This window comes from Portunus trituberculatus, chromosome 38, assembly GCF_017591435.1.
Source record: "Portunus trituberculatus isolate SZX2019 chromosome 38, ASM1759143v1, whole genome shotgun sequence".
Lineage (NCBI taxonomy): Eukaryota > Metazoa > Arthropoda > Malacostraca > Decapoda > Portunidae > Portunus > Portunus trituberculatus.
The window spans coordinates 31,224,043-31,236,542 of NC_059292.1; the positions used below are offsets into that span (position 1 = coordinate 31,224,043).

Sequence of the window (12,500 nt, forward strand, 5' to 3'; positions counted from 1 at the left end):
GGAAGAGTGGGTTTGTTGTGCTAATTGCAAAAGCTAGGCTCATGAGCAATGTGCAGGGATAGATGGTGATGATGCTGAGGCAAAGGTTTTTGTGTGGATTTTATGTCATTAAGTTGTGCAGGGATAGATGATGATGAAGGGGAGTTTTTTTTATTTTGTTTTTTGTTTGTTCGTTTGATTTGTACAAATAAATTTGGCTCAGGGGCAATGTGAAAGATACAATGATGACGAGGAAGAGTTTTTCATTTGTGCTTTATGCCAATTAGGATTTGTTTCTTCATATTCAGTTTGCGGGGTAAGATTGACCCCTGGGGGTCCATCTTACCCCATCCTTTTATTTTTGGCCCAGTAAAAATTATTATTTTGAAAATTCTTGTGCTTCATTGTTTACCTTTAAAAACCGTGATCCGGGTGAGGACTTCGAAGATAACGTCCCAAAGCACCACCACAAACCCACAAACTACCAAAAATCATATAAATGTGGTTTCTAGAGTCAATACTTTGTTAAGTGATCCGTCTTACCACACCTTCCCCTACAACACATTTCTTGCTTTGATGATTTATTGAAGATGAGAACATCTCATCCTCTTCCACGCTGCACACCTGGCACACTTAAGTGCAAGATTCAAACCATCTGTAATAATTAACATTCACATCCACACATCATGCCTTAGCTTGGAAGAGATCACCTCCCAGACTTCCATCATACCACCTTTTTAATTTAACGTGGCTTCTTTCTATATGTACCTTTCCAGAGTACTCTTTCATTCCAGCTCAATTCTTCCATAGATTCCGTCCCGTTCACTTCATTTTAAGGTCCATCTCATTCTTCCATTTTTTTTCACATTCCATTAAAAAAAAAGCTAGTCTCGATTAGCCAGACCATGTTGGACTTCTCAGTGAGCTCTTTACATACATCAACTTGTCCATACCCTTTCCTCTTACATTTATACAACCAATCTTCATGCATTTACCTGTTATGTAGAACTAACCCTTAACAGTAATAACATATAACATACTGTTGGGTCATCTATGACAATATTTCTAATAGAGCTTGACAGATTAGCCCAGTACTCCTGTTCTGCAGTCATAAGACACGACACACATGAACCATTTGTCGGTTTCGCTATACACCGAGTAACTTGTATTACTTTTAAATATATAACAAACAGTTGGGTATCATGCACTTACGATGGTCGCATCGGTAATTTTGCCCGTTAGATACATCTCTGAAAATTAATAAAATATAGATTTTCCTGCACATTATATAGTAAGCTCGACGTAACTCAGTCCACAACGAAACCGACAAATAATTCAAAAATACATGATACTGTTGCCATGTCTGCATGTCTTCAGGTAGCCAGGCCTATATAGTTACTGCGTCGAGTCTATATGGTTATGGTAATAAAATGTCCGCTTTTTGCAAGTATCTCATTCTTTTTTTTTTTTTTTTTTTTATCTCTACTGTGACAAGAAGAACCAGTTGCATTCTTAGTCATCTACACTAGGCCGTATCATGTAATAACAAAATTTTCAACACCTACCGATCCATCTAAGTAGACTTCAACACTCAAAAACACACATCTCACCCACAATACAAGAACAAGAAGCCATACATCTTTCACCCACTCACTCTATGCACACATAAGATGGAATTTATCCACACCACTTCCTTAAATATAAACCCACAAAGTCGTTCACACTCAGATCCTCAAGAGGTCAATATGGTATGCAGTATTCTTCAAAATAAGGATCGGAATTCAATACTGGATACCAACACTTGTTCATTGGGTTGCCAATTGTCGTAAACAAATATATGAACAACAATTGTGGAAAATTACATATTTGATGCGTCGGGGGTGACAAGAAGGTGGTGGTGATGGCCTGCGGGATGTGTAATGTGGGGGGGGGAAGTAGTGGCATGTAGGATAAATATCTCTTTCCTGGAAACCCTGTAGGCTCACCTCATCATTCTGTAACATCTGTGATTTGCAGTAACTGTTGTGTTGAGTTTGTGCACACTCAACAACAACAATATTACGTTTGTTCGTGATGAGCTGTGCTGACTGATTTACGTAGAACGCACAGCATCTGCTACCACTCACTTGCTGCCAGACGCGGAGCGCGACCGGACTCAGATGCACCAGGGCAGACGTGCTTCAGGTCTCATGAGTCGAACCATAGAAAGTCGTACTTTTCAAACACTGAATCAAAATGACAGACAGCGTAACACCTGTGTAAACCCTGTACCCAAGAGATCCCTTATGATTAACCTTGCTATATTTGACGCAAGGGAAAGTAGAAGCATGTTGTGAAGGAATTATGAAAAATTATTTACCTCTAACAGCTGGTGGCATTAATTATTTATTAAACTTTTTTGGGGTTCATTTGTGAGTTCAGATTTAAATCAGCAGATTACATTAAAACTATCGATATTATCACCTTGTGTGTGTGTATACACACACACACACACACACACACACACACACATATATATATATATATATATATATATATATATATATATATATATATATATATATATATATATATATATATATATAATTTTTTTCTGTATATTAAACGAGTGGAAGGATATTCGTTTACATACAACACATTCCTTGTTTTGATCATTTATTGAGGATGAGAACATAGACAGCATAATTATTGATACATGTTCCATCTACATTTGGGCTACTCTAGTATACTAACTCTATCGCAACCATCAGTGCACCACAGCGAGGCTGAGTGGTAGTTGGGTCCCGGCGAGATTCTCGATAAAGTATAGATTTTTTCGGCTAATAATAACAATCTGGGTTGTTTACATAGTGTAAAAATCTATAGGCATCTGGCAACTTTGATTATCTGGTAGCTCAGTTGAGAGACCCAAAATGTTGGCACATTAACATGCAACAGTCAACAAGAATACATTCTTTGTGTGGTAGAAGATAGTTCAGACGATAAGAGGGATTTCCAATACAGTTATCTACAGAAAAAACTGCCATATTGAAAGTCTCTGAAACTACTGAACTCACTTAGGGAGGGACACTCAGACCCACAGCTGCGAGGCACTCTTGGCTGCTGGTACCATAACCTCCATACCATTACCTTGCCAGTACCTATCCATGACCAGCCTCTTAGCCACAGTCCTTTTTTGGGGGGTACCTGGTGGGGCTCCGCAGGCCACAGTGTGGGGGCCGTGCGGTACTATTGTATAGGGCTGGTCCACAAACGCGTGACAAATTCTACTGTGTTGAACCTGCCTTATTGCAGTAAAACTTATTTTTCTATTCGTAATAGAAAGAAGATAAGTTTCAATGCAACATTTTGGGGGTTCAAGGTTTTAAATATTGTCACATGTGCTACAAGAACATTGTATGAATTACTTTATCAGAGCAAAGGCGACCTTAGGAGAGCACTGAACTTGGAATTCTTACAGAGTTCTTCGCTATTGTGGACTACCGCAATATGGTAAAAACGAACAGTGGAGTGTTGACAAACTTCACAAACAATTTTATATATTATTGCATCTAAACAGAACATAATTATCAGCAAAGGGAAAAAGAGCATATCTATCGGCACATTGATTATAATCATTATTCATAATGGTGATGCAATCAACATCATGAATCTTGCACATGATTACCATGAGTGATATTTCCCATGTGTTCCTAGTATGGAAATTACATTATGGTAACCCTTCACAAGATTCATCATTGTTCACTCCCTCACATAATAACTGTTGGCTACCTTAAAGATAAAGTATGTACAAGCATGAGACTTTATCATCTATTCAGTAACACTGCCGTCATCATTGCTTTCTCATATCCTTGAATTCGAGTTCCAGCTTTGTTGTTTATGGTCAGATAAGGGTAACTGGAGTGGGAGCCAAGAAGTTTATATCTAAATTAGACAGTCTGCCTCATCACAGAAACCCCAAATTAGAAAAAAAAATTTATAAAAAGATGCAACAACACAAACATTTGTAATACTGGTGTGTTTCTGTGACAACAGAGCAGGAAACAAAACATTGCATAATAAAGACTGTGCACTTTCCTTCCCAAACACTATGTCATGCCAGCACTCATCAAATACTGATGTATCATGTCAACTCTAAATTGACATTAATACCATTATGTGCCTGCTGGGTTACACCGCAGTAGGTAAAAGTCCTTTCATAATAAATGAATACAAAATTGTTTCTAGTGACTGTTTACACACTGCTCATTACAAGGAGTTAATTTCACCATCAGTTTCAAGTGACAATAATGGCCCATATACTGTAGCATGCATGAAACAAAAAACAAAAAAACAAATAAATAAATAAAAAATAAAAAATAAAATTCAAACCTTACATATTATACAGCCTTATGTACCAGTGGTTGTTTGGTGAACATGACAGATATGCCAGACATGATTGGACAACATCAATTTCTATGTCACAAAAATACATCTTGCCTTATGATCATGGGATGAAATAGGAATTATAAAAATGGGGTTCTGCGACAGACATATGACTAGGCCATAAGGAGAAAAACAGATAGTGGTTATTTATATAGGAAAGAGACAGACAGAAATATTTAAAGATATCTCAACTAAGCCTGCGGGGTGTAAAGAGGAGTGCCACTATAACTTAAGAATGAGGGTGGTATTTAATTTGTACTTTAAAATCCAGCATCACGACTTATCCAACAATCAAGCGTTTGTTTACTTACTACATTAGGGCACCAGGAAGGAAGGCAACAGTGGCAATGTATATATGACCAGATGGGCAACTTTAGGTGAAGTGTAAGACCTTGTCGAGTTCTACAAACACCACAATCACCACACAGTTGCGAGTAACTTTGAACCTTTTGTATGGTTTGGACTTGTCTAAATTATCTTCGGACATTAAAACAACCCCAATGAAAAAAAGTCTATCTTGCCTAGAGTTCACAATGCCACTTTTAAAAAACACAGTAGGATGAAAAATACATGTCATCAACAGAGCTCATTCCAGTGGGTCCACCCCAACCCCTCTCTACATCCCGCTCATAGGTACTGCTACAAAACAATACTTCACTTTTGCCTTCAATAAAAGTATCAAAATGCATGTAAAAATACAAAAAGATTCTCAGGCTTATTTTTCACTCTCTTTTTTTGCATGTAGCACAGGATTAATATTATCCAAAAATTACAGCTTTTTACTCCTAAAGGGTGATTATGAACTAGTGCACCTCATTTGTCAAGATAATTGATAGAAAAGTAAAGGAAGGAAGAGACAGCAGAAAAGTTATTTGTACAAGAGATGATGATAGTAAGGCGACAGAGGCTTATGTAGCCAATCCAAGACTTCCGCAACAGTTATGAGAAAATTACTATTCAGAATGACTGGAAAGTCTCAAAATATGAATTATATAGAAGAACAAAGTAAATTTCTTAAAAAAATAAAATACATGAAAAAGAAGAAGGTACTACATGATGAAATATGAAAAGCAGATGTGAAGGGTTAAATTACGATAAAATGGTCAATTCATGAAAAATCTTACTGATGAAGGAGTCTGTGTCTTGGCTGCATGCATGTGGAGGGCTTCAATCAAATTATGCCCATTGGCAACTTAGTCTAGACTGTTGCTTGACAAGACCCATATACATCACGCTCCTGTTGCCCATCATCTCCAGTTGTTAAGCCTTATTACAGGCACAATGATAAATTGTTCAAATGACTGGCGTAAGCCAACCTTCTCCAACGGAACGTGATCTACAGAGACTTATGGCTTGCCCTTCTGGTGCAATTACTGTACTTTGGGCTGGGGGATGTGTCCACAACTGCTTTGTAGTATTTTTTTTTTTTTTTTTTTTGAGATTAGAGGTGAGAATCTGAATGGGTGTACTTTGTATGTACTTAATGATCCTGTCTGTATATGTCCTTAAAACAATAACATCATCAAGGCCTTCCTTTTGGCCAAAAATACGTTAATAATTACCCTAAGAAAAATAAAGTACGTGGCTAAATTTCTTAAAAATGCCTTGCATAGACTAGTCATCATCTTGGCTTATAAGTGCTTCATTTCCAAAAAAATAAATTCAAATATTAATGGAGAATATTTGAGCAATCATCTGATTATTCCCCACACCATTCAGAGAACACTTCTGAGTATTAAAAATCACCAGATAAAACAGACTTCTCGTCTGTGTTTGGTTGATTCAACACTTAATTTTCAAAAAAGAGAGAAAAAAAAAAAAAAAAAAAAAAAAAAAAAATGCACTGTATTTTGTTGAAATTCAATCATCAGAATTATGAAAATTCTTACATTAAAACTAAACAGTCTGCATACTATATACAGGAAAAAATGATAAATAAGCCATCTAAGAAGCAACACTTCTGGTAAGACTACCTTACAACTATACAACTGATTCTTTAATAAAAAAGAGAATTTTCAGCAAAAGTTCTACAAGACATCTTTCACTCACATGAGATCATTACACAAGTAATGGCTTGTGATATGGCAAAAGGTTACATACTGTACACTCATAGTTTCTCTTCAAAAACAACTTTCATTTACTTCAGTCACAAATAAATAAATATCGACTAGTGCTATATCTGAACAGAAAATAAGTTTTCACTCTTTGTGACCAGTAACACTGCAGCTACCATATTTTGAGCTTCTATAGCCAGCTCACAGCCAAACACTAAAGTTACACAGCATTTGAAAAGTAACACAGTAACAGCAAGAATCAAGAATAACAAGATTTAGGAAATCTGAGACCACACTCTCAACTCCCTTGCCATTCACTGAAAGGTCCAGTCACTCTAAAAGATGGAGCATATCTAGTCTCTGACCAGGTAGGGGTTGGGTGGACAGGAGGTGCTCGTGGAGTCAGTGGATTGTAATTACCAGAAACATTGGTGAAATTAGGAAGTGGGGTTCCTTGTGGCATTGAACCATGAGGGCCTGGGCTGTATGGAGGTGTTAATCCATAAGATGGCTGAGACACTTGATTTGGATAACCAGGGTTTTGACCCATGATGACATTGTGAGGATTAGAATGTGGACTTTGCATTGGAGTGTTGTGAGGGCTTGGTAATGGAGTATTTTGAGAATTCATATGAGGGCTCTGCATGGATGTACTGTGTGGATTACCATGAGGACTTGGCATTGGCGTACTCTGAGGATTAGAATATGGACTTTGCACAGGTGTGTTATGGGAATTACTATATGGACTTGGCATAGGTACTACTTGAGTATTTCCGTGAGGACTTTGCATTGGAGTGTTGTGTGGATTTGTATGGGGACTCAACATTGGAGATGGGTGAGGATTTCCATGTGGACTTAACATTGGATTAGCTAAAGGACTCTGAGCTGGAATGCCAAGAGGGCTATGCATTGGGTTGTTATGAGGACTCTGAAGTGAATTGATGTGAGGACTATGCATAGGAGTGCCATAGGGGCTTTGCATTGCATTATTATGGGGACTGTGCAAAGGATTTTGGATAGGACTTGGCATAGGATTATGTAGATGGTTTGAAACATTTTGAGAATTGGAAACTGGGATACTATTCATGTTATTGTGATTAGAGGGGCCATGATTTTGTTGACAAGCACCTTGGTATGTGTCTGCATTTGGGTTATGTCCACAATTATATGGATTGAATTCTTGCATGGAAACATTAAATGGAGGTCTTCTGGGCTCCCTGTAGAAATTTTCATGCATGTTTAGTACCCCAGTGTAATTGTGATCAGGTGATACTTGGGGCTTCTGCATATTAACACTAAGAGTGGGGGCTGCAGTGGTGATTAAGTGAGCAGGATGTGAGGCCACAGAATAAGCTGCAACTTGTGATGAAACACCGTGTTTTTGAGTAGGGCTATAAGCTCTGGGACTTTCTATGACAGATGGAAGATTTTTATTATAAACAGCATAGCTAATTGGAGGAGATTTGAGATCTGGATGATTAGGAATCCTCATTCCAGAGGGTCGACATATAGTAGCTGGCTTACTGTCAAGTTGGTGACCCTCTGGATGTCCAACTCTATTCCCCAAGCCAATGCCATGTCCTTCACTATGAGCTGGACTCATCTGGGAATCTTCCCTCACTTGGGCAACACCATTTATTCTCTGCATATCAGGTTCTGTTTTTATCACTGGATTACACTCCTCTGGGAATACAAAACCATCTTTCATCATTTTCTTTTTTTTCCTTGGAGAAGGTTTCAGCTTTCCTTCTTTGATTAATCTTTCTTCTTCACTTCGTTTCTTTTCCATTTTTTCCTCAAATCTTGCCCATCCATGATTTCTGTATATCAAGTTTTTATGTTGATAAAACACAAGGCTAATTCTTTGTGGATCACGTCTATTTGGGTTTCTGAGTGCAGTTGTGGCATGCATTTCATGTTTGGCACATTCAAATAGCACCGAACCATGGGTCAGAGCAATAGTTACACCTCCAATTTCTGGATCATGGAAACTGTGTATATTGTCACTATTTCTTATTATGGTTTCAGGTTCCTTGGGTTTGTTATAATGCTCACCACCAAAGGGGTTCTCTTCACTGGTTGAATTGGAAAAAGGATTATTGTTTAATCTATCTTGATGGAAAGGCATAGTTTCTTGCATATTTGGTCCCCTACTACATTGATTTGTACTTATATAGTGCATTTGGAGAGCTGGGTCAATACCATTTTGCATCGCATGTTGCATACTGCATGCAGTGGAATGAGTATTTTGTGAAGTTTGAGAAGAATGATACTGTTCATTCTGTACCTTGCTAAAGTTATGTTGTTGATTTTCAGTTTTATTTGTACAAGGCTGCTGATAGATACTCGTAGGGTGAAAAAGTGGAGTGTTGGCAGTCCCTTGGCCACTAGACTTTGGTGATGAGACAGGAGTTAGTGGTGTACTAACAGGACAGGCTTGACCTTGAGGTGACTGATGTGGAGTTGGTACTCCCACAGGAGCCCCTACAGGGGATGCCATTAATGATGGACAACTCTGAGGTGATTGTGTGCAATTTGAATGTGTTGCAGACTCTGTGACACATGAGGGAATTGGAGAGATGCTGGGTGTCATTGACTGGGGAGGATTCTGAGGTGTGAATGACTTACAATATGGTGACGGAAGAGGTGAAGAACAAGGACTTGTTGGGGGCTGAGGATTAGATGGAGTTACAGATCTTGCAGAAGGTGAGCTGAGTGGTGATGCACATGGGCTAGACAACTGAGGAACTGAAAATACTGTTGGAGATGGCTGGGGAGATGCACTTGGACTGACAGACTGAGGTGGCAGAGGTGTTGTGGAACAAGATGAAATGGGAGAACTCAAGGACTGGGGAGAATAAGGTCTTTTAGGAGCAGGAGACTGGGGAGGTGGCATTGAAGAATTTGCCTGGTGTAAACTACCTTGTACTACAGGAGATACCTGGGAACCAACTACTGATTTAGGTGAACTTCCTATTGAGGCAATAGGAACTTCACCTGAACCACAGAGAGATTCAGTTGTTGACATCTGGGCAGTGGCTGGAACATTCAGTCTTTGGTTTAATTGGCTTTCTGGAGCTGCCACACACTCTGTACTCTTCTCACTCTCAGGATTATTATTTTGTATTGGTTCACTGGAAGATATTACATCATCACTGCTTGTACTATCATTTTTGCTTGCAATGATCTGGTCCAAATCACAAGAAAGTCCAAAGTCATTATCTGGTCTAGCTTCTAGTACCCAATTAAAATCAGAACCATTGAGTCCATAGTTGCTTAGAACATCATCTGGATCACTAAAGTCAATGCCATTTAAAATACAGTCAAGGTCAACACCCAGTAGATTGCCACAGTCTGCACCAGAGGAAGAATTATTTAACCCATCAACTACTCTTCCTCTTCCTAGAGTGACTTTTGTTTTTTGTTTTCCTTTACCCTTGATTCGTTTTGGGAGAGGCAGGCCTCTCGCTAGTAGGTTTCTTGCCCGACAAGATAGAAGAGGCTCTGTTCTAAGTCGTATTTCACATGGATATCTGAAGTGGAAAAAATTTTTTTTTAGATGTATTGTCACTTATTCTACTCACAAAACATAAGAGCACTGGATTTATATTGTTAGTAATAAAAATTCTAATTTGCTACATACATCTACATAATTCAGTACCAGGCAGTTTATTTAATTAAATCATATCTATGAATATATCTAAATATTGGAATTTTGAGAAGTTCAAGAAACACTATGCAATACATTAAATATTACGAGATGAATAGCCACGCCTTTCACTTACTTTGAAAGCACCTCAAGAGCACCTGACTGAATCTTGCTTTGAAGGCTCTCAGGTGTTCCATCCTCACCAGCTGTATCATAAACGTACAGTGGCAACACATGGAGCTGCTCATCATCTGGTTTGGTGAATCCACGATGTTTTGTTAGAGTGACTACTACAGTGCAGCCATTATTCATGTTGTGGTTGTCTTTGTGGGAGTGGGCACAGAAGTCTGCACAGGCTGTGACCCCTGCCCATGGACGGCCTCCATTGTAGCCCAAGCGACACTCAAGGCTGTCATTCTCAAAGGCAGTTTGATTTTTGTATGCTTCAGGGGCATATTGTTCATAGACAGGTGATAAAACAGTGGCCAGAGTTTGTAGCTTGTGTTCAATTTCACTTTCCTGTAAAAGAAAAACAATAATATTAACAAATAAATAAAAAAAATTCATGATCACTTCAATTTGAGCGACCTAACAATAAAACATTGTTGATCAGCAGCTTATCATAAAGTTCTGCAGGATGAATGTGCCACATTAGCATGTTTCCCTCTCCCCTCCTACAGTACAACACAATTATCTACTACCACTAATCAATTTACTTGTGCATAGACCTTCCATGTCATTTTTGCTGATAAGTACTTTTCTGTATTACAATGTAATCATACAAACTTCCTTAAACTTTCCAAATTTCAAAAAATTACAAATGCAATTCATATGGGAATAATGATTCAACAAGGAAAAAAAGTTTCATAGTATTTCATACCTCTTGCTCATCAGTTAGCCTGAATTTTCTTGCAGTCTTACTGCGAGCATATTTGCACATGTTGTAATACATAGACCATGAGCAACCAAAGCTGAATGAGGCTCCACACGTATCTGGATCTAGGCCTTGACAGATACAAGTGCGGTCCTCGTTAACACCGCATCTGGAAAACAGTACAGATATTAATATACACATGTAATATATTCCTTCTATGAGTAGCAACAGCAAAAAGTTAAAATGATAAGGAGTGAAAAATCTAAACTTGCTTAAGAGTACAGCTTTAAGTTTAATAGGTGAAGGTAATCAAGTGATTAAGATGCTAACATGCAAAAGCAGATATCTCTGAATAATAATCAAAGTACTGCCTGAAAATGCATCTCACATTTCTCCTGGGACAGAAATAGTAACAGCCAACTAGAGACCAAATTAAGACATCACAGTGAGACTATTATAATTGACAATTCAAGTTGTGTCAAATATCCATGGGATCACAACAGCAATCTGAACATCACAGCTATCTACATTTTGACTGTTCCACAATGCCTTAGGAACTGTTCCCTGTGAGTCTTATAATATACAAAATAAAATTATGTAAAAAGAGTTCAAATTTTACCTCCTTTCAGTAGGAGTTCCAAATTTGTTTAGTTTATAGACCATCGTGGAATACATGTCATCAGCAATATTTAATGGAACTCCTTCCCAGGCAACAAGAGCAATCACAATCCAGGATGTGGAACATGTGTGTTTGGAGCGGTGCTTTACCAGAGCAAGAGTTTTTTCTTCTGGTCCACTGCGACGGATGATCTGAAATGAGAAGGATGTGAAAATTTCATGAAATATTTCAGTTTATTCTTGATATTAAAGAACTTTTAGTAAGAATTGTCTAGGACAAAAATTTTATCCATCCACACACACACGCAAACTTCTAGTCAGTAAAATGCAATAAATGAGTGACATAACAAAGAATGTGCTGACAATGCTTTACTTTTGCATAGTGCTCTGCAAATATCTGATTCTTATATTCAATATTCATTACATTAAAATAATTGGAAAATTTGCTCAATTAAATAATATGAGGTTGTATGTACATTTTGATTAATACTCATACTAACCCATTTGGCTAAAGGGCAGCCAGATTCAGTTTTTCCCTCTTTGCCAGTGTAAGTGACTTTCTCAATTCTGATTGCTTTCCCCATCTGTCCTGTATGTTGTTCTAGCTTGGTACGCAACTCTGGCAGTGTAGAGGCAGCACCAAGTTGAGAATAGATAGGACCAGGATCTGGGGTTCCTGCAATTAAAATATTCATAAGTGTAAAAAAAGTATAATTCAGAATAATCAGTGTTCCAAATTATGGATATTTGAAAAATTCTGGTATTATCTATGGTACTTGTTTATAAATTAAACTCTTTAAGTATGGCTACTTTCATATTAAAGAACAATAATAAAATAAATAAATACATACATATTAAAACTTTATCTAGTATTTGTATATTCAAAACATTTGTATGAATA

At 37.8% G+C, this 12,500-nt stretch overlaps 2 protein-coding genes across 2 annotated transcripts in view; both read right to left on the minus strand.

Annotated features, from left to right (window-relative positions):
* LOC123514988 overlaps nucleotides 1-2,144 on the minus strand; it is a 25,452-nt gene extending 23,308 nt beyond the window's left edge. The window contains exon 1 of the transcript XR_006677728.1: nucleotides 1,965-2,144. The gene's annotated coding sequence lies outside the window, so the exon portion shown is untranslated. The remainder of the gene's footprint in view (nucleotides 1-1,964) is intronic.
* A 473-nt stretch (nucleotides 2,145-2,617) lies between these two features.
* The window catches only part of LOC123514607, a 102,697-nt gene continuing 92,814 nt past the window's right edge, over nucleotides 2,618-12,500 (minus strand). Inside the window, exons 5-9 of the mRNA XM_045272576.1 lie at nucleotides 12,100-12,275; nucleotides 11,601-11,791; nucleotides 10,988-11,150; nucleotides 10,244-10,626; nucleotides 2,618-9,991 (exon numbers count right to left, since the gene is read on the minus strand). Coding sequence (XP_045128511.1) covers nucleotides 6,757-9,991; nucleotides 10,244-10,626; nucleotides 10,988-11,150; nucleotides 11,601-11,791; nucleotides 12,100-12,275 — 4,148 coding nt within the window. The 3' untranslated portion in view covers nucleotides 2,618-6,756. The remainder of the gene's footprint in view (nucleotides 9,992-10,243; nucleotides 10,627-10,987; nucleotides 11,151-11,600; nucleotides 11,792-12,099; nucleotides 12,276-12,500) is intronic.